The following is a 23,608-nucleotide window of genomic DNA, read 5'->3' on the forward strand; positions in this document are numbered from 1 at the left end:
ATCTGTCTTTCCAGCTCCCTGCAGACAGGAGGGAAGTGCTGTGAGGGGGACAGCTCCCCAAGATGTCTGGAGATCTATCAGTTCTTGGGCAACCATGATAAAAATCTGTGTGTGGATTCAAAAAACAAAACAAATAAACAAACAAACAAAAAAACACGTTAACCACGGAAATGGTGAAGTGACAGAACCTTTAGCTCTGTGTGAGATTTGGGTTTGGGACCTGGGCTGTGATCAGCAGCCATTCCAGCAGGCAGTAAGCTGCAGAGGCAAGCTTGGTCTGATAAAAATACCCAGAGCCCCCTCTTGTAAATAAATATTTGTTCCTTGCTGCATATGGAAACAGACAGGACTGCAAGTTTCCCTGTTCAGGACTTCTTTACAAGCTGTTTTGGTTTGTGTTTTTTGCTTAAAAAAATTTGATCAGTCTCCATTTCATCCCATTCCCTGCAAAGCAGTTTGAGGTAGATGTGAGCTCAGCTCATCGCGGGCATTTTTCTCTCACCGGCCCTTTTACCCCTGTGCAGAGGTATCTGGTGCAATGGAAAGCACTGGGCTGGGGAGGGAAAATAAATAGCGTGCTCGTCATCCTCCCCCTGCCACCAGCTCCAGTAATAACTTCTGGTGCCACGCAGCACGCTTGTTTGGCGTGGCTGTGCTCCGTAGATAGCACCTTAGTAAGTAAGAAACTATTCCGATCGCAGAGCTACTCCTCCTGGAGGCCTGCGCGGCAGCTCCAGCAGCGCGGCAGCTAGCAGGGGCTTTTCTTCTGACCCCACCTTGGAGCACTGGCCCCGGTGGAGCCTCGCGGTACGCTGCAGTCCTCTCGCGGGGGCACAGATGGGTTTCACGTCCCACAGTTGACATGCACAAACCACAGCGTTTTATAATTCAGAGTCTGGGTGGGATCTGACCCCCCCCAAAAAAAAACCACGTAGGCAAGCCCCTTGGGTGCTAGGCAGGGTTTTAACCCTTACAGGCCATGGGTCAACATGATGCTGGTGCTTGTGCGAGTAACAGAGTCCAGCCTCTCTCCCTTAAGATTCAGATTAATAAATAACAATACAAAGACATTTCTGCTTATTCTGCTTACATATTGGGCAGTTGCAGACAAGTGGATAGATGTGTGTGACTTACTGGGTAGCTTTTCTGCAGTGACCAGGACCCCCCTGACCTTTCTTGTTGCACAGCTGGCTTTCAGCTGCAGCACCAGTTACTTGCTAAGAGCCTGAATATACCACCAAGAGAGCTGTTTACTTTAATAAAAGAAGCTTTTCACTTCTAAGAGTTTATTTGTGATTGCTTTTAAGTATTATCTTCCTCCTAAACTCACAGCTACACCAAAGACCCAGCAGACGGGATGCAAATAAACCACGGAAAACTTTTCCTGAAGATCTTTCGTGATTAGATTTTTAACCTGGCCTAAAAGGTTGGCCATGGCAGATACCCCGAGGAGCGAGAAGCCCCTCTCCTAAGCCCGGGTGCCTGTGCGGGTTCAGCGAAGCGGGGCATCGGGGGAGCTCCGCTGGCAGAAAGCAGCAACCAGCCACGAAAGGCAGCGGTGGGTGCCTTCGGGAGCGTTTCCCCGGGGCGTGCGGCGCGGCAGGAACATCGACGGGTGCCAACGCGCAGGAATGAGCCCTGGGGAGGCGGCGGCCGGGGGAGGACAAGTCAGGACAATCCTGCGGCTGCCGGGAGCTGCTCGGAGGTCCTTTTTAGCTTCCAGGCCGGGGAAGCGCTCAGCCCGGCGGCGGCCACAGGGCCGTGAAGCGGTGAAGGCAACCCATGGCGGGGCGCGAAGGCGGCGGCGCAAGGAGGCCTGCCGCCCACCTCTCCGTCCCCGTGCTGGTGTCGTCTGTGGGCTGGTGCCCGGCGCGTGCCCCGCCAACAAGCACACGGAGTCGGAAACCACAAACAGGGCTTTTAATTAAATATACCGGGACTGCACTGGACCCCACGGCCGCGGGTGGGCTGCCCTCGCAGGCCGCTGTGTCCGCCCCCACAGGTGCCACCTTCACCCTGACGCCCCTCGGTGAGGGCCCCGCGGCTGCCCCCCTGCCCCCAGGGGCCCGCGTGGCGACGGCAGCGGGGCCGGGCGGCGGCTCTGCGGCTCGGGGCAGCCCCGCGGCCCCTCACAGCCGCGGCCCCGCAGCCGGGCGCTGCCGAAGCCCTCCGGAGCCGCTCGGCCGCCGAGCCGAAAGCGCCCGAAGCTGCCGCCTCGGCCCGCCCCGAGAGGCTCCGAAGAGCTCCGAGCGCCTCCCTCCTGGGCGGGGATCCCTCCTCCGAGCCCGCCCGAAGCTTCCCGAACTCCCGCACGTCCTCGGCCTCCGGAGCGAGCCGAAGTTTCCCGAGCGCGGGGGTCACGGGAGGCGCCGGGCCGAGCGGGGCGGGGCGGGGGGCGGGCCGGGCCGGAGGACGCGTGCGCCCCGCGAAGGCCTCCGGAAGGAGCCGAGGTTTCCCGAGCGCGCCTCGCCAGCGGGCGCCTCCGGAAAGAGCCGAAGCTTGCCGAGCGCCGCCGGGCCGAGCGGCTCCGGAGCGGCCCGAAGGCGCCCGAGCGTCCGTCCTGCCGGACTGCTGGAGGCGGCCGCGGCGCCATGTTTGATGCTCCGCTGCTCCAGTGAGGAAAATCCGCCGGCATCGCCCGAGAGCCGCCGCCGCGAAGGGCGCCGCTGCCCCCGGGGAGGGGCGCCGAGACCCCCCGCCGCCGGCGGCTCATGAGCAGCGCGGCCTGAGCCGCCCCCCCCCCGCTCCGCCGTGCCCTCCCCGCCGCGAGCCCTCCGGGAGGCGCGTTGTCACGGAGACCGGCGCCGGTGCCGGCCCGCCGCGCTGCCCCGGCCGCCGCCCCGGCCCCCGGCCCGCTCCCCCCCGCGCCCGCGGCCCGGCTCCCGGCCCCGCTCCCCGCCGGGGGGTGGTGGCTCCGCTTGGCGATGAGTTTACCGCAGAAGGCGGCTTTGAAACCCGGCGCGGCGGCGGCGGCGGCGGCGGCGGCGGCGGGGACCGGCCCCGGCAGCGGGGCGGCGGCGGCGGCGGCGGCGGGGCCGCCTCCCCCCCCGGCTCCCCCTCACCCGGCGGCGGCGGCGCCCGCGCCTCACCCCACCATCAGGGCCTTGCCGCCCCAGCCGCCCCAGCAGTATCCTTTCCCCGGGGGCTCGGGCCCCCCCGGCCGGTGGGGGGACGGGAGGGGGCACCCCGGGGGGGGGGGGGGCGGGGAGGGAGGGGGGGAGGGGGAGGCGGTTGGGGCGCAGCCCTTTGGGGCCCCCTTTTGTGTGTGTGTGTGTGTGTGGGGAGGGGGCGGGCCCGCGGCCCCCCCCCCGTGCGGAGGGGGCTGCACCTGCTGGGGCAGCGCGGGGAAGGGGCCCCCGTCCCCCCCCGTTCCCCCCCGTTTTCCCCCCCCCTGTCCCTGTCGCCCCCCGTGGGGTGCTTCCTGCGTGGGGGCTTCAGCCCCAACCCCCCCCTCCCCCCCCCCGCGGGTGAACTTTTAATGTGAAATCGCTTGTCACTTTGGCACTTTCGCCTCCGGTCCTGCCCAGGTAAGTGCCGGGTTTTTGTTGTTTTGAAGGCGAGTTTAAAGCCCGGCTCGGCAGCCGGGGCCGATTTTCCTGGGGTTTCGCTTTGCTCGTGGAAATCAAGCGGAGGTGGGATGTGGCGCTGAGCAGCTTGCCCCGCGAGGCCGTGTGTGACGGGCACGAGAAGCTTTCCGCTCGAAACCCCCCCGCCAGAACGGCCCCGCTACAAAGAGAGGCCGGCGCTCGGGGAATGTTTCTAAAGGTCTCCGGTTCTCTGCGACTAGGCCCCGAGTCAGGAGGTAAATACTGCAGGGATCAGCAGGAAAGTGGGGTGGCGAGCGTGCGTGCCTGCCTGGGTTTTGTTTCCAGCGTTGGACAGCATCCCCCGGCGAATTGGCTTTCCTCCCCCTGAAGTTTTTTTTTTGGGGGGGTGTGGGGGGGGTGTGGAGCGAAAAGACATGCTTGGCGAAATACGGGGCTGTCCTGGAATGGTGTCGCCTGCTGTGCAGGGGACGGTCAGGAGTGCGCGTCGCTGTGTGTTGGTGGTAACGACTTATATTTTAACATGGAAGCGTAGGGTTTATTTATTTATTTATTTATTGGTTAAGAGCAGTTTCAGCTGTGTGATGTGTGTGTTCTTTAAGAAACGCGTTCCCTGTGTATAAGCGTTTTGCTGCTCTCGCTTTCAGTTTTGAGGTGGGAAAACCGAGCCCTTTTATGATCAGTTTAGGTCCATTGTTTTCTTGAGCTTCCGGCAAGAATCATTCTTTCCCTGACCGCAAATAATATTGCTTAAATCATGGGACTGTTGACGTTACAGATTTGTTTGGGTCAAGTGAAACCTCTGAAGAATGAAGAGTGCTGCGGAGGGACATACCCTCCGCTGGGTGTTTCTGGCTAGCTTGTGATACTCTGTAATTCCAGCATGTGCTTTATTTAGGAAAACAGCACGAAGGTGCTGTCATTACCGAGTCAGCAGGGTGGTGGTGAGTAAAACTGTTGCTCAGGGGGAATTTGCTCACTTCGAAGCGTTGTGCCAAGAGTTACAGGGGGAGCGCTGGCCAGCGTGCACACGGGGAGTCGGTGCTCAGCCAGTCCTTCCAGCAAGGTGCTGGTTTGTCTGGGAAGAGCCTCGTCCGTGCGGGACGCAACGCTGGTTGCCTTGACAGTTAAATGGCCGAACTTTGCCTGGGTCTGGGACCGGGAGCGCGCTAGGCTTTGTGCAGCACTTCATTTTCAAGTCATCGTTAAAAGAACCATGGAGGGATCGGAATACTTCTCCGACATCACCGAGGGCGAGCTTGGTGGTGGTTTGCCGGAGGGGCAGCACGGTCACAGCTAAGGCAGGAGAGCTGTTGCTTTTGGTGAGTCTTGTCACTACGCGCCTCGTGCGCACGAGGGAAGAAGCCTTGGCTGACCTCTGAGAGCAGCCCTGAAGGAAGAGGCGTGGGGGGAACGTGCGTTCCCTAAAGGAGCGGTGGCGGCGTGGCAGCGTGTCGCCTCGCCTGGAGCCACCTGGGCGCCCAGAGCAGGAGGGGGAGAGGAACCAAGCGCTGGGTAGCGAGGACAAGTCAGAGGTAGGGATGCGGGCAGGTCAGCGTGGTGGGGCTGTTTTTCCTTGTAGCCGTGCCTGTTTCGGAAGGCGTGTTTGGCTGTGTTTGACTGATACCGCTCCTGAACTTTTAAATAATCCGTCCGTGCAGTGTATACAAGTGCTGTGTTCTTGGTGCCTTTTTGGTGAGCTGTGTTCAGGTGTCCTGGCTGGTTTTTCCTCCGCCGAAAGCTGTGCGTGCTTCCAGGTAGCAAACAAAAGCTGTTACCTTTTGTCAGCAGTGCTGCAGAAGTGAGGCCTCGGGAGCGTAGTTCATCTGCGCTTTACTGAAGTGCAGAGGGTCATCTGAGTTCAGCCTTATTTTTAGCTCTGTTTGTTTTTTTTTCTGTTTTGGTAGGACTGTTGAGACAGCGTTACCCTACAGCAGCTAAACTGTAGCTGCAGGTTTCTCCTGGCAACTGGGAGTGCACGGCAAGGTCCCCGGGTCTCCTCCTCGCAGCAGTGCAAGTAATGTCTGTCCAAATGATCGTCGCATGTTAGTGGGTAGACTGGGGCTCGGACTTGGGCTTTTTAAACTACAGCTGCTTCCACATGGTGAACTCTGTGTCTGTGGAGACACACGGGGTTCCAGGATGTGGTACATCACGAAATTAAATGTACGATTGAAAAAGAAGAATTGGGTAAGAGAGAACTGGGCAGGAACGAGGACTGCTTACGTGAAGTGCGTTTGTAGAAAGGGATTAATGAGGGAAAAGAAAAATTCAGGGGAAGAGACTTAAAATCAATTTTCTGAAGGAAAGCAAAGCTGGAGGGTGATGGACATGAGTAACAGGAATGTTTTGACGGGAGTTTCATTCTGTTACGTGCTGACTGGGAAGTTACTGGAGCTGCTGTAGGACAAGAGAGCTTGGAATAATTTCCGTATCGCAGCGGCTTCGAGAAATTAAACTTTCTATGTAAAAGTGAGTTGGGATACCTTTGTGGCTTCGGCGGTGGTGAGTAGGCAGTCAAACCTGATTTCGGGCAGAAGTTGTGCTCAACGTTGTTGGTGTGAGCAGAACTCCCAGCTCCGTTCTGACCCTGCCTACGGGGGGGGACAGCGAGGGTGTCCGCGTGCCACGGCGCGGTGCCGTGCCCGGGCTGTGATGGAGGCTGAAGCCAGGCCTGCCCCCTTCCAGGCTGCCTCCGAGCAGTGAGTTCCGTACGCAGGCGATTGTTGTGTAGCAGGGCTTCTCCCATCAAAACGGAGAATGCTGAAGGTGCGCTGCAGGCCGCTGGCTTTCTGTGGGCCTTGGTGGTTTTAACTTGATGCTACTTCTGCGCGTTAAGTCACGCGGTGCTTCCCTGCTCTCCTTCCTGCTCCCACTTCCAAGTGTCCCGAGGTATTTTTTGTGCGTGTTATAATAAGCTGTTCTTTAAAAAGTCCCCATGCTGTGAATAAATTTTTGTGGATCAATATAATTAGGTCACCGGTGTCTTCCTAGCCTAGACATCAGCAAACACTGCGCTCTAAAGGACAAACAGATTGATTTAGGCTGAACTCGGGTAGCGTTGCGTGCCTGCTGGCCCTTCAGGGTTAATTTAGCAGCGTACCTTGGAGCCAAATTAGAGCCATCTTGGCCTCCGTGCTGGTATCTGTAGGTTTTGGTTTTCTTTCCCAAACTTCCTTGCATTCGGAGGGAGTTCAGCTGCCTGGTTTTTGATGCTCTCCATGCAGGCACCTGTAAGCTTGACCTTAATATAGCGCTGTAGCTGGTGGGGTGTGGGACTGGCTCTCTCTCAGCCCAGGTATTTTTCACGTTATTGCAGCAGGGCGTCGCGGCAGCTTCGGGGTGGGTTTTTAAGCAACAGTTGTTTAAAAATTTCTTTCTCTTCCCTTACAGCCCTCCGTCCCTTCCCTTTGCTTCTGTTTCTGAGAAGTGGAGAGGAAGGGTCAGCATTTTTGTGTATGTGTGTGAAGTTCAACGTTGCCGTGCACGGACACTTGGGTTTTGCTGATGTTTCCTCGGTGTTCGAACGTCTGCTTTTGGTTTTGCAAGGTGCTTTAGCTGACTGTGCTGTAGTCCCTCGCGGAAAGCGGCACGCAGGCAGTACGTGGCATCGCTCTGCATGGGAGCGGAGGATTGCGGCGGCTTCCCAAAAGCCTGGGAGAACAGCAAGAAATACAGGATCGCTTTCAGGAACGTCAGAGATCTGTGTGAAGTCGGGGTGAGGTTCTGGCAACGCTTACCTGGTGTTCGGACGCGTGCCAGGTTGTGCCGTTGCAGTAGGCCTGCGCTGGTAATCTTCTAGTTAAATTAAGGCTGCTAACGAGGGCTTGGCTGCGTTGGCTTTTCTCTCTTCCGTGCTCGTAGCTTAGTGAGCAGGGAGTTGAGGAGGTGCCGTAGGGTGGGAGGAGAAGCGGCCTGGGAACTTCCCCGGGGAGAGCATCGTCGGCGTGCCCTGCGAGAGAGCGGGCGCTGGGCGCTGGCTGCCCCTGGGAGCTCGGCGCCGCCTTCGCTCGCCGCGTGCTTCTGTCCCGAGTGGCTTTTTTCCAGGTGTGTGATGCAATGTCTTCGGGCGCTCTCTGGGGTTTATCTGTTGAGGACTTCGAAGATCAAGGCGCGGGGATTAGGCAGGCGGTGGGAGCTGCTTGGGCACACCGGTTGTTGATGAAGGTCGTGACTGTGTGCGAAGCGCCGTGCCTCCCCGCGCCTCCGGCGGATCAGCTCCGGCTCCTGCGCTGCTTCTGTGCTGAACTGGAGCTGAAATGAGAGCAGGATCAGAAGTGCCCTTCCAAATGCCAGTCACAGATGGTTTTGAAGAACGGTGTTGGGAGCACTGCAGTCCTGAAAAGGAAGGAGTGGTGAGAGGCTGAAGGAACCAGGCTGGGATCAGAGATGTTCCCTGCTTTCTGCTTCAGGTACAAGCCCTGAGTTCAGGGGCGAGCTTTCTGAAATCTCAGCTGGGTGAAGGGACACAAGGGATTCCTGTTGCCTGAGAAATGTTGCTGTTTTAAAAATGTGCGACTCCGTGGAGACCTTGTATCTCGGGAGGGGATGCAGCAGGAGAGAAGCTTCAGAAGCGCTTCTTTCCCTGCCGTGATAGTGGCTGTCCTGCAGAGGAGGAACGGGCACGAGGTTGTGAGCGTATTGCCAAAAAGTAAGTGCTTTTAGACTTCTCTGCCATCTCCCTTGCTGATGATCCCCAGCCTTGGCACGTCTTAGCATTCTTTTGAGCAGAAATAGCTTTAATTTATTTAATGACAAAAGCTAATCATGTTATAGTGCAGATATGTCACTTTACTGGCTTTGTAAGATTTTACGGTGAAATGTCTTGGAGAAAACCATTCTTCCAACAGCGTGATTTGAAACAACTTCTTTTCCTCTCACGTTTGGAGCCATGATTGTATATGTTCTCTGGCAGAAGTCTGCAGGAGGTTACTTTAGTCATTTACAGATCTATATTTTAAGGTGCAGTACTGATCTTGGAACACCGTTTGTATTTTTATCCGTGGTAGTAACTTGATGAAGTTGAGTAAGTACTAGGAGCCTTAGAACAACTAACCTCCCTTTTCGGTGTCGGGAAGTAGAAGGATTCTCATCTGTGTGCATGGGTTTTGTCCGTCACCGTGTTAGGGCTGAAAGGCTCTTTCACGTCGCTAGCTAACGTGGGCTGTGCCGAGCTAGTGCGTTTGCTCCACTGGTGTGTCACAGGAAGAGTTAGCAGTGAAGGTCTCCCTTTGGAAGTTGTGGGTAACCTGTATTTTCTTTTTCTCCCTAATGCAGCAATTTCAGGGCTAGTCAACTGTCAAGTTCAGCTGTGTGTGAATCGTCTAATATGACTAAAGTTGCTGGAATTTTCACTCCGGGGAATTAGAGATGGGTCCTACCATTGTTTTACAGGCATTTCTTCAGTGGGAACCTTCATCCGTGACTTCACGTCTGTTTGCAATTGCAAAGGCTTTCCTGGAATGAACGGGGAGGAGAAAAACGGGTGTTTGTTCTGGGGCACGAGGCGCAGGTGGAGGAGTGGTGCGGCCCCCGCTCTGGAGGGGCCGGTGTTTCTGTTTTTAGGGGAGCGCAGTTGGTGTGAGTTTCCGTAGTTCTGTGTTGTGCACTTTGCGGTAGTTCCAGGAACTTCTCGCACACACGGCTTTCCTTTCCAGGCTGCGGACTTTGTTTTGCCTCCCAAATAGGGAAGGGTGATGTGGAACAGCTGGAAGAAGAAAATAGAATGGATTCTTAAAAAAGAAAAGGATCAAAGGGAGGAGAGCAGAATAAGCTTTTAGGCTAGCAAAATTTTCTAGTACGTGGTATTCTTATGTTTTATTATATACATTTGGAAGATGTCCCAGAGCATGCTCTCTCTTCACAGAAGGTGATGGCATGTTGTTGCTGATGGGACTTGAGTCAAATTGCTGCTGGGCACATAACTAGGTTAATGGGACAGTATTTTTTCCTTTTCCTGAAAGGAAAATTACACGTTCTCTATTCTTACGGTACCTTAAGAATTGTTTTTGCCTGTTTGCTGTGTAGTCACCCGAGACGGGCAGAAGCAGGCTAGTTTCCTACACAGAGGAAAGCTCTAAGGCTTCCCTGGACTGTATCGTGTTTAAATCAACTCTGCTACCAAAAATAACACCTTTCTGCTGTCGGTTGTAACGCCTTTGAGTATCCTTTACCTGGATGAGATCTGAAATATTTCTAGAGTTTAGAGCATGCCTGACAAAAGGAAGAGTGGCTTATGAACTGCACGTCTTGAAAGAAAGCCACGTGTTTGATCCTCGACCGATACCAGTAGCGTTCTCCAAAACTGTGAGGGATGTGTTGAAATGGGTTAGGACTTGCCTAGGTGCAGCTGCTCCTCTCCCAGCAGTTGGACACGGCAGGAATGAGACTTGCTCTGGAGAAGGAGCGTCCTCGTGGGAAGAGCTGGGCGAGAGCCACCATGGGGACCGCCGCCGCGCTCAGCGGGTGAGTGGGCTTCACGTGGTACCCGCTCCGGGCCGTGGGGTAGGAAAAGGCGCCTTGCTGCTGCTCCTTGGGTGTCCCTGATGCTGTGAAAGCACTGAAGAAAGAAAGAGTTAATGCAGTTAAAGATCTTAATTCAATAATGCAGGTTTTCCTGAGTTTGGGAAGCCTTTGCCAGTTGGAAACTAATAAACATTGCACCGGCTCTCTGTCAGGTTGCCAAATAATGATTGTGCATTTGTTTGTGTTTCGGTTTGATTTACACGTGAGAGTGACTCTGTGCGAGTTACTGAATTCCTAAGGTTTAAATGCCCGTGTTGCTAGTGGCTTTTGAAAAATCCATTTGAACTAATGCTATGGCTGCACCAGTGGTGGTCTGAAAAAGAGATTTCCCTCTCCTATGCGTTATTAAGGAGTCGTAGAAGTTGCTGCGTCTTGAAACTGGTGTTTTTCTGAGCTTATTTTGTTCTTTCACTGAAAAGCAAACATGACAGAAGTCTTCAGTCTGTTCAGACTAAGCAGGGGAGACTGCCTATAAGAATGAGAGAGGGTTTTTTTTTTTTTTTTAGTGATACTACTTACAGCTTTGTTTTCTTAGTCAGTCACTGGTTTTGAAAGGCTCCTAACTTCCTTGGGAAAGGAAATGTCTAAAAATGTGTATTCCACCTAGGCAGTGAGACCGCGCCCTTCTGACCTTGGACTATGGTAAGCTCTTCTACAGAATTGTCAAGCCTGAACTGAAATTCAGGTTGAAATCTCATCTGAAAACTTTCTGAGAGTCTTTATTCTTGTTTGTGATGCACATCGTGCTCCAGGCTTGACACTGGGCACCTTGTCTTGCAGCGTTCAGCTGGTAAATTGGGCAAGCCCGATACGTATGTTATATTTGAAAGGGAACTTGGCAGGGTACTGTAGCTGAGGGTGGATAATCTATACAATTTATCTGGGCGGAAGTCAAGGACCAAAATCAAAAAGCACTTAAAGCATGTTTGTTGTGACTTTTAATGTGAAATTCATGGTGCTTCGTAAGCTCTGGAGTGTGCGGGGACAGCGATTTCAGGAGCTGGTGATTCATGCCCAATTTTAGCATGGTGAGGCTCATGTAGAAGGTTCTTTTGGACGTACTATTTTGTGAGCTGCTGAGACATCTTAGGAGTTCAGCTTGCTCTAGAATATATGGTTAGCTTCAGTTTGTGGCATCCTGTCTTCCCAGTGCTTATGCAAATATAGATACTAGTTACTGGATGGTCTTTCTTCAAATACTCTGCTCTGCTGGGCTCTGCATTTTTTGTTCTGGATCTGTAAAACGCAAATAATTCAGCTGTCAACCTGTTTGTAACTTAGCCTTTATGTTTTCCTCCAGTAAAGGTGTTTTAAAGTCAATTTCAAAGTGCTTTTATGTCTGGCTCTTCAAAAGAAAAAGATGTAATTGTTGTTGAGATGCAAATATTGCAAACTAAATTTTTGGGGTGTTCTGTGAGCTTAAGCTGCTCAGCTTAATTGTATTGATTACATTTCCATAAACCTTTTCTTAATTAAAAAGTCTGTCTGCACAAATAAACTCCTTAACGTTTAAATATTTGGTTCTGGGCTTGCGTACCAAGTTTAGCTTGAGGTGATTCCCATTCAGCCCCCCAAAATGGAACTTTTGGTTGTGCTGTACCTGGCATTGCAGGCGTTCACCGGAACAATTGTTGCTGGTGCTTGGCACGGTCCCCATCTCTTCTTGCTGAAGCCAAAGCACACTTTATCCACTCAGGCTGACGTTAAGATCATTAAATAAATGAATGAATTGTGCTGTCACCAAATTCCGATCCTGGCAGACTAAGAACATGTGAATTTTATAGCCCGGACCTCTGTCCAGAATGTCTTATTGAATGGCCTGGATGTCAGTAGTGGGAATAGTCAGCAAGTGCTTTCTAGTAAAATGGGTATGCCGTAATGAGAATTATGGTGGTGAGTGGTGTAAAAGCCTGAATTTACTAGACATCTGATCATCCAAGACGAGTATTAATCAGCCTGTGAAGTGCGTGTAAAAAGAAACCGGAGCACCGCAGTAAAACAAGCGAGCGCAGGAGAACCGAGGCGGGCAGGGAGCTGTTTCTCTGCAGGCGGTGCGGATCTGTCTCCGATTTGTTAGGGAGAAGCGGTGGAAGCAGAGGTAACTGCCAGCCTCCGGGGAGCTGGAGGGCTCTCTGGTCTCACTGAAGCGCTCAAAGGTTGCTCAGGATCTGAAGGTCTCCGAGCAGGCTGCTGAGCTTCCCCCTGCAGGAGGAGAAAGCTGAAAATACTTCCTTAGGGGAGAAGAGCTCGCATGCCAGGCTTGGGTTGTTCTTTATGGTCTAGCTCCATCCCTGGTTTCATGATTTTGGACTTAAGACAGTGTTTTTGCTTAGGAGTAGGGGACATAAAAGACCTGTAACTTCCCTGCCTGTTGCAGGTAGGTCAAAAATGTCCCTGGATTGCACAGGAAGAAGTGCAAGTGGGGTGGGCTGAACGTATCTGCATCCTGCTGGTACTGCAGTCCCAAAGTGTCTTCTGGGTTCGGGATCTCCTAAAATCCACAGCTGGCGGGCCAGAACAGCGTGGGGTGCTGCGTGAGATGCCTCCGGGAGCAGGGGTGGCTGCTCACCGCAGCTGAGTGGCTTCGCCTGGACAAAAGGCTTGGTCCTGGTGGCCCCGTGGGAGCCGCGGCCGATGACATGCGGTGCTCTGAGCGGTGCTCCCCGTGGGCTCTGAGACGGCAGGGCTGCTCGTGGCTCTTAGCGTGTCCTTTTGCTGTAGCAGGAGGAATGTTACAAGCTTCAATTCTTGCTGGGCTGGCGAGCCTCACATTACGACGAGTTTAACACAAATTTGAGGGGCGATTCTGAAGACTAACGGCAGTGTTTGCCTGTAGGAAACTGCTCACGGAGCTGCTTGTGTGCCTGAGTTGGATCCCTTTTACCAGCGTGTCTGGCTATACACACGCATACAGTATGTATTTTGATAGTTCTCTGTTGGACCTACGAGTTATTTCCGTGTTTCTCTGTCCATCCTTTGCTTGCGTGTACTTTGTGCGTGCGGCGGAGCCTGGGCAGTAGGTGCTGCAGAGCCTTTGGGGATCACTGCTGGGACGGAGGGGCGCTGTGCCGCAGCTCTTTGTGCTTTCTTGCGGTTGTCACAGGCGTGTGGCTGGTGTGGGCAGTTCCTTGTTCTGTTCGGCTGATGCTTTTCCTTCATCTGATCATAGAACCACGGAACGGCTTGGGTTGGCGGGGACCTCAAAGCTCACCCAGTTCCACCCCCCTGCCGTGGGCAGGGATGCCACCCGCCAGATGAAGTTGGCCGAGGCCCCATCCAGCCAAACACTTCCAGGCAGGGGGCATCCACGGCTGCTCTGGGCACGTCTCTAACTCGCGGCGCTCCGTGTTGCTCGAGCCCCTGCGTCTCAGGACATCAGAGATGCTCTGCACTAGGGACAACTTGAAGCGTTTGATTCGGTCCCTTCTTGTTCTGATCATAGTGAAACATCAACGTTTAACACCAAACGCAGTGCTATCAAACAGGAGGACGTCCTTTTCTTAGTCTTCTCTTCCTCCCCTCACCGTGCCTGGATGTTTGAATTGATTAGGGTTAACCTGATAAAAGGCTGCTAAAGTCGCAGTAGTACCAGCGTGGTCCTGGGTGCATCCCTGTTGGTGTTCTGCCAGGTGATGCCGCGGTGACAAGGAGAGCCAAGTGGCTGGGGGCTGCTCCTAGGTGCTTGTTCAGAAGTTTGTTACCTTTGGAGACCCGCTGCAAATACAGTGCTGTAGTTCCTGTGCGGTCTGAAATCAGCAAAGCTGGACTTTTACACCAGTCAAAAAAGGAGCAACCCTGCCAGCGGAGAGGTCTGTGCAAAGGGTCCCGAGCGACCAGAAGGCAGGGACGGGTCCTGAAAGTGCCGTTTCCTTCCTGACGCCCAGGGGGTAGCACATCAGGGACGTACGTCTGTGCTGCCTTCTGTGCGTGGTTCACAGCGACACTTCGGGGGCTGCTTGGCGCGACCAGCAGAGGTGTGTGCTTGGAAGTCTTCCTTGGTAGCCACGTGTGGCGGAGGCAGCCTTCCCTCCGCATCTGTGGCCCGAAGTCAACAGCCAGAGCTACGGGCAGTAAAAGTAGCTTTTAAAATGAAAAATGCTCCGAAACGAATTCACTGCTCGTCTTCAGATTCAGCTGGGATAAATATATTGTTGCTATTGCTCTTTTTCGTTAAGCACCCTATCGAGGTGTGCGTAAAGTATGCAGCTGAGAGTCCTTATGTGGAAAAATTGAACGAGTGAAGCATTGGACCAAAGAGACACAGAGCTCCTGCCCACCCTGTATCACTCTTTGAACTATGGCTTTTGTGCAGCAGGGTAAGATGCATCACTCTGTCTTCCCTAGATGCCTGTGTTTGCAGGACTTCATTTTGTGTGACATGGGATTTTAACTCGGGAGAAGTCATAAGCTCTGCATGTGGCAAGAGGGCGCTTATGATTTCATTTCATTTTGATAAACCGCTGAAATAAAGATTATGGGGGGGAAATCGCAAGGCGTTACAAAATTGGGAGTTGAAATGAGCGTTACTGCTCTCAAGGAGCACGCTTTTTGACTCCGTTGCTCAGATCACGGAAGGACAATCAGTCTGGGTGACAACACCACTGTCACCGCGATGCTTCCTGACAGATTGACCAGCAGAGCATTAAATTTTCCCATGAAGTCACAGCGTGAAGTATTAGAGGCACGGTAGGAAACGCAGCCTAGTGAATGAGACTACACCACGAGGCTGCTTGGTATTCCTGCTCGTCACGCAGATGGAACGCGGGGCTGGGGATGCAGGGTGGCTCTTGGAGTGTCCCCGAGCCCCCAGGGGTGCAAGCAGCGGCCTTCCCTGTAGAGAAAAAGGACGAGCATGGGTGGTAGCCTCGTCAGCTGGAGTGGCTTGTTTGTGTTTTTAGGGTACGAGGTTGGAGGTGAGTGGGCTGGGGGCAGTTCTGTGCTCATGCAGTGCATAGGGGGATACAACTGAGTAAGCGGTGTTTCAGTACATTACAGAAAACGGTGTTGAAAGACTCGGTTGAAATTTAGATTCTCAGGTGAAAATTGCCATGAGTGAGCGCTGTGGTTCTTGTGTCTGGAACTTTTTTTCCCCCTTCTGCTCCTGTAACAACATGCCCCCAGATGCAGATAATTGCTGTGCTAAAGGGAAGCTGGAGACATAAGGTTTTACATCATGAATTCAGTGACTGCAATACCAATGCTGAAGTTTGTTGCAGGCTGCAAGCTGAATAAAGGCCGAGAAGCAGCTTGGTCAGAGGAAGGCTTTTCTCTGGACTCTCTAGAAAACCAGAGAGGCGTTTTTCCGGTTATTACTGGTTTTAATTTTCTTCTTTCTCCAAGGGTATCTAATAATCTCCCCTTGGAAAGGGAAAATTTGGTATCTCTCTCTACAGCTTGATACTGCCCTTACTAGCAGAACCGCTGCTCCGTTTCGGTTGGGACCAGGCAGGTTGCCTCCTGGTCTGTCCTCCTCGGCCGGTCGTACAGCCGTGGCACCTGGCCCTCTTCCCTTTCTCTGTTTGGACTCCGGCGTTCTTAACTAGGTATGTGTTTGCAGTACAAACTCAGTTTAGAAATAACTGTGTGTTAAGTAACTGTTCTGAAGGAGCGGAAAAAAAAAAAAAGAAAAAGCACAACACAAAGCAAACAATCCCAATCTTCTCTTGCTGGCGAGGCTGCTGGGAACAGCGGCACCGCTCTGCCAGCCCGGTGGAAGCCGTCCTCCCCAGTGCGCCGCCAGCGGGTCCAGGCTGCCCGGCCCAGCACACGGAGCCTTTTTACGAAGCTACCTCACAGCAGCTCACAAACGGCGTCTGTGCAGGTCAGAGCCTCTTTGCCAGCGTGTGTGCAGCTGGTATCGGGCCAGAAACTGCTGTTTCAGCTGCTGATCGGGGGACAGAAGTATGCTAAATTGGGGATTTTTTTTTTTTTGAAGTGTGCTTCGGTTTGCATGAGATACTGTGTGTTTTGCATATGGTGTGAATTGTTTTAACCCCAATGATTTAAGATTGAAATACAGAAGTACTTCACAATAACTAGCCCTAACGTTATATCAGCAGTTGTGGTACGGAACGTGAGAGGTAGGTGATGGGTATGGCTTCAGCTCTGCTGCCATGCATGGGGCGTTTCAGTGAAATACATTTGTTTTCCTGCCGAACTAGATGGATGCAGGCTTCTGCTGCAGCCAGAGGTCTAGAGGACAGCTGGAGAACTGCACCGGTTAGTTCGGGAATACACCAAAAGCTAAAGTAACTCTAGAAAGGAGAGGGCTGTACGTGTCCTAAGGCCAAACAGGAGATCCAAACCTTTTTCTTCCATGGCTGGCTCCTCGCAGTTGCTCCTGTGTGATCTTAGCCGAGCCAGCTCGCCGCAGCCTTGCTTTGTATGTTTTTACAGCATTTACCAAGACATTCACTTAGTCTAACGCTTGTATAGCTGCCTCTCGGCGTAAGGCTGCTACTATTATTTTCTTTTCCTCTCTCAAAATCGGCGCGTGATGAAGGAAAACACGGCATTCGTCACATGCTCTGGCTCCAGAGCATTGCTTTGGGTCAAACCGCCCCCTGCCTCCCCGCCTCGGCCACAGCTCAGGACTTGGCTGGGCGTGAGGTTTCTCTGGGGTGAGATCTTCCTGGGGATGGCTGCAGCCGGGGCGATCTGCGGCCCCGCTTGGTGCAGCGACCCAGGAAACTTTCTCTGCCCTTATTTTCTCCACTGAACCCTTCCGTTCGCTTCCATCTTTAAATGTTTGAGACAGGGGTCGCTTCTCCGAAGCTGCTTAGGGAGGAATCTGATGGTTTTTAAACTGGCAAAACGGGGGTGCGGTTAGCTCTGACTGGGGTGGTTGTTAGCAGCTGGGGCAGAAACGTCTTCAGCGAGCGGCAGCTGGAGCATTATTTTGGCAGCCTCTTCACGTCCCTCGTCTCTGGAGGGGAGTTTGCTGTGTGCAGTCGCCTCTATTGTGCATGCCTGGGGGTCCTGGGAGCTAGCATACCATTTCCCTGCTAAACTGTTTCTCATGTAAATATGTTTTTTAACACTTCCCAAATGCTTGGTAGCCAGAGGCTGGTCTAGAAGAGCCTTGTTGGGAAAAGCAATGTTAGGATATCTCTCTCTTTCAGGTAATGTTTTTTTTTTCTCCTTCTGTTGTAGTTAATTGCAAAAATAAATGCAGTTAACAGTATCCAAAAGACTTTTTCTTGCTGCACCATGCTGAGAAATGCCTTGTTCGTGATGCTTCCTTCCCCCCAAGCTTGGTTCGTTTTTAGATGCTGAAGGGCATTCTGAGACTCTGTTATAAGTTCATTTCACATCATGTTTATATGAAACAGACAAAAAAAAATCCAGTGCTTTGCCAAATATTTTCGGAAAGAACAAGCTTTGTGGATAATCGTTTTCATGTTCTACCTGCTCCTTGGTGTGTTAAAGCTACAGAAGAATCTTCTCTACCCTGAATAAAGGCTTTGAGAGATTAGCCTTCAAGTAGTCACTTGAGGCAGGTTGATTAAGAAATATACTCAATGTTAGATTAAATCAAGATTTGAATAATGGAGTTACAATTGACTGTCACTCCTGTAATCCAGTTATTTTTAGATTGGGATCGGTATGTGCCACTCCCCAAGTTGTCTGTAGCACTGCTCTGAAGGCGGACTGATCAAAATGCCGTGCGACAGCGTGGAGCTTCCCCGGTTGTGTACGTGCAGCTTCATCCCCTTACCACATGCATCGTTAAATGCATTGCGCCAAAACGTGGCGATCTGGAGCAAAGGAATTCACAGCAGAGCACTGAGGGTTGTTGCCCACAATGCAGCTCAGATATGTAAGTCGAAACAACGTGCCTGTATCGATGGCGGGGCTTGAGGTCTTTTTGTGTTCAAAAAACATTTGGAGTCATGTTGGGGAGGAGCTCGGTGAGTCACCACACGTGCAATTTTAGCTCTTGGATATCTTCAAAGAAGAAAAGCGCAGGTCTGAAATACCGTCAGACCTCTCTTGAAGCACAGGAAACTGCGGACAACTTCTCCCAAGATCTCCCTCGGACAGCACGCTGCTCAGGCCTGCCTCCTCTCCAAACGCGATGGCAAGTGTTTGTTGCAGCGTGAGTCGCCGGATCCTGAGCTCGTTACATGCGCTGGCTCCAGCTGAGTGCCTCGGGAGCGGCATTTGTGAAACGAGATCCCAGCTCTCCCTGCTGGAAAGCCATCCCTTGGTATCTCGCAAGGGGTGGGTGTTGTAGCTGGGGTTTAGCTGTATGTTTTCTCTTTCCGAAACGTGAGAACAGAACTATTTGCTGTAGCTTTACATTACCAGCTTAGGAAAACAGGAGGTTTTATCTGCATTAAGGCCTAAGTGATAGCTGTGAAGCAGGAGCGATGGAGGAATTAAAGATGCAGAAGAAATGCTTAATTTGAGAGCCCAGGTTCCAGGCAGCTTTTGAAGGAGTCTTCCGGTGAATTGCCGAGGAGTCTGTTCCGAGGTGCTCCAGGACCAGCGACCTGAGGGCTTTCACCAGCTCGCTGCTTGCTCCGAGGTCGCCCTGGGGAAGCAGTACAGAGGAATTGCTGAGGCTGTTTGCTGCTCACCATGGCTCGCGAAAAACCTGGTTGCAGAGGATCACGTGGAGGGAATGGGGTTGTCTGCATGGGAGGTGAATGAGTCTGGAGTGCCTTAAAGGAGCTTCCTTACTTCATTGACGTGCTTGGATTCTGCAGAGAGAACCAGGACACCTGATTCGCTAAATTCCCCGTAAGAACAGGGAAACCACAACAAAATGGTCTTTCCACGGACTCAAAAGTGGTTGCCCTACAAATAAAAGTCAGCAGCACGTGTGCCTGGCAAGTGCTCAGCGGTAACATCACTGGTGGTGTCTGGTAGTAATAACAACTTCCCCTTAGAAACCTTTTGTGCCGATGTGGGCAGAAAAAGGGCGAAGTTTGCATGGGGTTCATAGCATGGTGCTTTAAAGCCAAGAGCTTTTTAACCCCAACCTGGAACTGTGACTTTCCGTGCGTTATTCACCACCTTCCCAGGCTGGGCTTCTCCTTGCCGTGTCCACTGGTTGGTTGGCTTTGCTTTTGTTTCCTGGGCTGTCGGGTGGCTGTGACCCCACTGAACGCAGCTCCCACGGGGCCCCCGGCACGGCAGGCTGAGGCGGCGCGAGCCCCTGGAGCCGAGGGCAGCCTCTTGTTTTCCCCGCCGTGGGGAGGAGTGTTTGCAAGGTTTCTGGGTGGGTATTCCTGCGTGGGGCCAGGGGACAGTGCGTTATTCTAAAAGAACATCCCAATCTCAGAGCAGACCCGGGCAGCTGCAAAAGACGAATGAATCTAAATGAATGAACTGATTAAAATCTCTATACCAGAAGTGTGCATTGTCTCCCTTACAGCTTACGGCTCAGTAAAAGCAAGGAACGTAAAAACAGGAAACCTCTACCGACAGTGCTTTGAAGAGACTCGTTTGGTTGACACCTCTTTCAGCCGTGGTGTTTGTCCCTTGAAGCCTGTTTATGTGGGGTTTGGCTAGGCCGTATGCAGAACACGCCGTCTCGCAGCCGGAGCGCTCCTACTGAAAGCAGCAAAGAGCCTCGAGATCGGGGCCCAAACCTACCTGGTCTGTGGCAGCCGCACTTGTAGCTCTTTTACTGGCCTTAATAAACTTAATGAGGCTTTGTCTCCTTTTTCTTAGGTCTTCATCTTTTTTTCCACATAAATATTCAAGTATAAACGGCATCGCATAGCTCTTCTGTGCTGTGTAATGGAGTACATCTTCTGCTTTTTTTCTTAGTTGCTTTATTGAGTAACTTTTCTTATAGATTGTTTGATTTCTAGATGCTGGCATTTCATTATTGCGTCTCAAAAAGCACGTTATCTTTGATCAGGGCTTCTGGACTGTACAAAGCTGAATTAAGTGGAACAAATATTTACATCTTGATTTACCTGAAGACAGAGTGTACTTTCATGCAGACGTTATTGATGTTCTTGTGTCTATGGTGGTAACGTTAAAGCTTTGGAGTAAAGAGGCTTTATTTAAGTTGCTGCCTGATGCATGCTGTGTTTAGGAATATAAATAAATAAAACGTACCCCGCTGCATTTTGTTCTTAATCATCAGTGCAGCAGTCCTTCACTTGGGGTGGTAGAAGAGAAGGCCCGTCAATATGGCATCTCTGCCCATAGTGCCAGACGTTCAAATTGAAACCCAAGTCACTGCTAATCAGAAATAGGGTGTTTTTTCTGTTGTTTTGTTTTAATGCACTGTGATTCTTTGTTTCTTCTCAATTTCTGTGTTTCTTTAAACTTTGGTTTCAAGCTTGCATATTGTAGCAGTTACTGCCTTTTCTAGAGTTTCTAGCAAGCCCAGAATTACCTGGATTTAGGTTGGGTGACTTTCTTTTGTTGCTTTTTCTGCTTTTCTGTTCTCATTGCCTTCTTTGTGGGTGTTCAGTAATTGGACAGCTGGAGTTCAGAGCCTGTAGCACCCTGGCATTAAAAAAAGAAGGGGGGAAAAAAAAAGATAAAAGCACATGCTATAAAATCCCACTTCTGTAGCAGCCACAGGTACTCTCCAGCTTGCAGCGTTTTGCTTTTAGGTTCCTCTTCCCCGCTTCACAATGTTGTTCTTCTCCACCTGTGAAGAAAGAAAGGAGGCAGAAATCTCAGCTGTGGGTCCGGTTCATGCCGTGGACCCTCCCTCCGGAGGCATCCGCGCCCCGCTCGCACGCGGGATGCCCGAAGGGCCGTGACTTCTTGCCCAGGGGGCTATTTCTGCTGAGACCTTCCAGCATTTGCCAGTGAACCGGCAGATCAGCTCTTCCAAAAAGATCTTTATCTTAACGGTTAAAAACGGGAGTCCTTGCTGTATTGAAAACCCTGAAAGGAAATAGCACCCTGTGCGAACTGTGGCTTTGTGCATACTTAGGTAATGGGCTATCAATCAAATTTAATTAAAACTGTGGTAACTGCAGAGTTTTACTCCCTTTTAGTTCAGCTACGACACGGGGAAAAAAGTTTTATCTTTACAAGCTGCTCTTGCAGAAGCTAGTGCTGTGATTGCAATTAAGCCCTTGTCTTTAAGGCAAAGAAATTAGTTTGCTTTTTTTTATAAAGAAATTTCTTGCCCCTTGGCCAACTCCAGAAATAGCAGTGGAGTCCCCAGAAGCGAAGCGTGCGCGCCTAGAAGCAGCAGTATCGGTCAGCGCGCTTCGTGCTGCGGAAGGGCAGGATTCTGCCAACTTTGTCTTTCGTGTAGTTCCCTCACGTCAGCCTGCTGTAGGAAAATGGAGCCCGTGCTCAGGTTTCCTTTGAGCCTCTGCGTCCTGTGCTCACGCTTGAGGCCCGCGGGGCTGCAGGAGCTCCTCCTGGAGCGGGTTCGTGCAGCGGCCGCCCTGCTGTCCCCTTGCTTGCTGCGGCTAGGTGCAGAAATGGTGGAGGGGTGGAAACACAAACTTTGTTGTTTGCTTGCCTGTTTCCTTTGTATGGTTACGCATGAAGCCCACGGAAGAAACTTTGCCACGGTTCTGCCAGCAGCAAAATCTTGGCTTTGCAATGTTCAGGGCTTTAGCAGCAGGGAGAGTTCAGACTGCACTCTTTCCTCCGCCGGGACCAGCACGCGGCGAGCGCCCGGCGCGGGAGGGAAAAGGAGCGAGCCTACACGCGTGTGTTCACCGCTGGTGGTTTTTGCAGCAGAGTATTCCTGCTCCTCGGGGCACGCCGTTCACCAGCAGCACCGAAGGTACGTGGCGGCCACATCGTAAGCCAAGCGGAGGGGCCCAGCCTTGTGGTCAAATGGGAACGGGCTCCTGGCTCCTGTGGCCATGCAGCCAAGGCGAGGAGCCCGGGGGTGCCTGTGCCTCAACACTGGGGGGAAGAACCCCCCCCAGCAAGCATCAGTCCCCTCATGATAACGCTCGCCTTCATCGCTCTGTGCTCCCAACTGGTGGCCGTGTGTTAAATGGTGTGCTGGTACTGGCTTGGACCCTTCTTCGGTGTTTGCGAGGGATTTTGGCTAGCTGCAGAGCGTTTATGTCACGCTAAAAAAAACGAGGAGCAAGCTGTTGGGTTTGTTTGGTGAAATCAGTATTAAATTTAGTTTCTTTCTAACTGTGAAAGGCTTGCATGCTTTGTAGCGTGTTGGGTAATTATCTTGAAATGAGGAGCAGGTCTCTAAATGTAAAGGACGCGGAGAAGGAACGCAAACATTTCCTCAGTACCAGGAGTGGAACAATAGCTCATTGTTGGGAGGAAGGGATTGCAGAAAAGCAAGCAGACTTGTAGAAATCAGGGTTTATTTTCTATAGCTTACTATTTATATTGCGCTTCGAGGCTCTTCGGGAACTAGATGTCCAGTTCCTGGAATGTGAGTCCCTTAGTCGAGGAAGGTTCGGTGCGAGCAGAGCGTGTTCTTTCAGTTCACGTTTGTTAATAGACAATGCCCGGGTTACGGGCTGCTTGGAAAGCTCGCTGTGTTCATGCGAGTCCTCTCTCTCCCCCTTGCAGCTTGGCAGCTGAGGAGACGTCCCCTAAAGAGACAGTACTCTTCTTCCTCCCACCCTCACTTCTTTCTGCTATATATTGGGCTGTTGAATAGGCTTGCATTGACCAGAAAGACAAAGAAGTCTTTCAGGCTCTAGCTTTAGCCACAGCCAGTGTGCTGTGGGCTTTTGTTAATACTTTCAGTCCCCCCTTTCTCTTTCAGCAGCCCTCGCTCTCATTGTTAATACATTTCAGGAGCAGCAATGATATTTCTGCATTCGTTTTGTTTGCTCAGTTTGCAGGAAAAGTTGCAGAAAGCCGGGAGAGAATACGCTATCTCGTAGCTCTCCGTGGAGCATTTTCTTCCCTGCCTTTCGCAAAGAAAAGTGGATGGTGTAAACAGATCCTGGCAAATCCTTGCCTGAGCAGGACGTGGTTGTAGAGCGTTAACGCCTGTGCAGGCTGCGTGCATGCAGAGACTGAATGGCTTGTTCAGTGCTCGGCAATACTAAATGGCTTTCCCCCCTGGCTGGATCCGTCTCCATGTTGTCCTGTTTAATTTTGTTCTTGCGTTAGCCAGCTAAAGATGCAAGCTCTTATTAAAACAGCTGTTTTTGCTAAGTGGCAGTTATGCAGTTGGAGAGTATTGTTCAACAGTTGTAAATTCATTCAGCATCATCCGAAACTGACTTCATGTGCCGCTTATTTTCCCAGTGGAAGGGGGTGCGCTCCCTCCTACCAAGAGGTTGAGGCAAGCGAAAGGAAAGCTACTTTTCCATTTCTGTGTTAATAAATCTGAAAGCTACTGGTAGGTGCTCTCTAATCGTTACGAAACATCAGCAGGGGAATTAATTCCTGGAAATAAAATGTTAGGAAGCAGCTGATTGAAAGGGCTGATGTAAAGGAGGCACGCAAAAATAAATGTAAATGCTGCCAAGAGTACGGATCAAGGTAGGAGGGTTGTTATCGTGAAGCACAGATGATTGTTTGGGGGGAGTGTGCCCCAAAACCAAGTGTTTTGTTGGATGAGACTAACTGGGAGAATGGGACAGTGATGGATTTGATTGTGCAAA

General features: G+C 51.9%; 1 protein-coding gene across 17 annotated transcripts in view; it reads left to right on the forward strand.

Annotated features, from left to right (window-relative positions):
• Nucleotides 1-2,791: 2,791 nt before the first annotated feature.
• The window catches only part of EIF4G3 (eukaryotic translation initiation factor 4 gamma 3), a 154,878-nt gene continuing 134,061 nt past the window's right edge, over nucleotides 2,792-23,608 (forward strand). For 13 of the 17 annotated variants that reach the window (XM_066981960.1, XM_066981956.1, XM_066981958.1 and 10 more), the window contains exon 1: nucleotides 2,804-3,127. In XM_066981960.1, coding sequence (XP_066838061.1) covers nucleotides 2,925-3,127 — 203 coding nt within the window. In that variant the 5' untranslated portion in view covers nucleotides 2,804-2,924. Of the gene's footprint in view, nucleotides 3,128-23,608 lie in introns of all 17 variants that reach the window. The other 4 variants (XM_066981955.1, XM_066981957.1, XM_066981963.1 and 1 more) reach the window with 2 other exon arrangements.

Source organism: Anser cygnoides, chromosome 23 (genome assembly GCF_040182565.1).
Source record: "Anser cygnoides isolate HZ-2024a breed goose chromosome 23, Taihu_goose_T2T_genome, whole genome shotgun sequence".
In the NCBI taxonomy this organism is placed as follows: domain Eukaryota; kingdom Metazoa; phylum Chordata; class Aves; order Anseriformes; family Anatidae; genus Anser; species Anser cygnoides.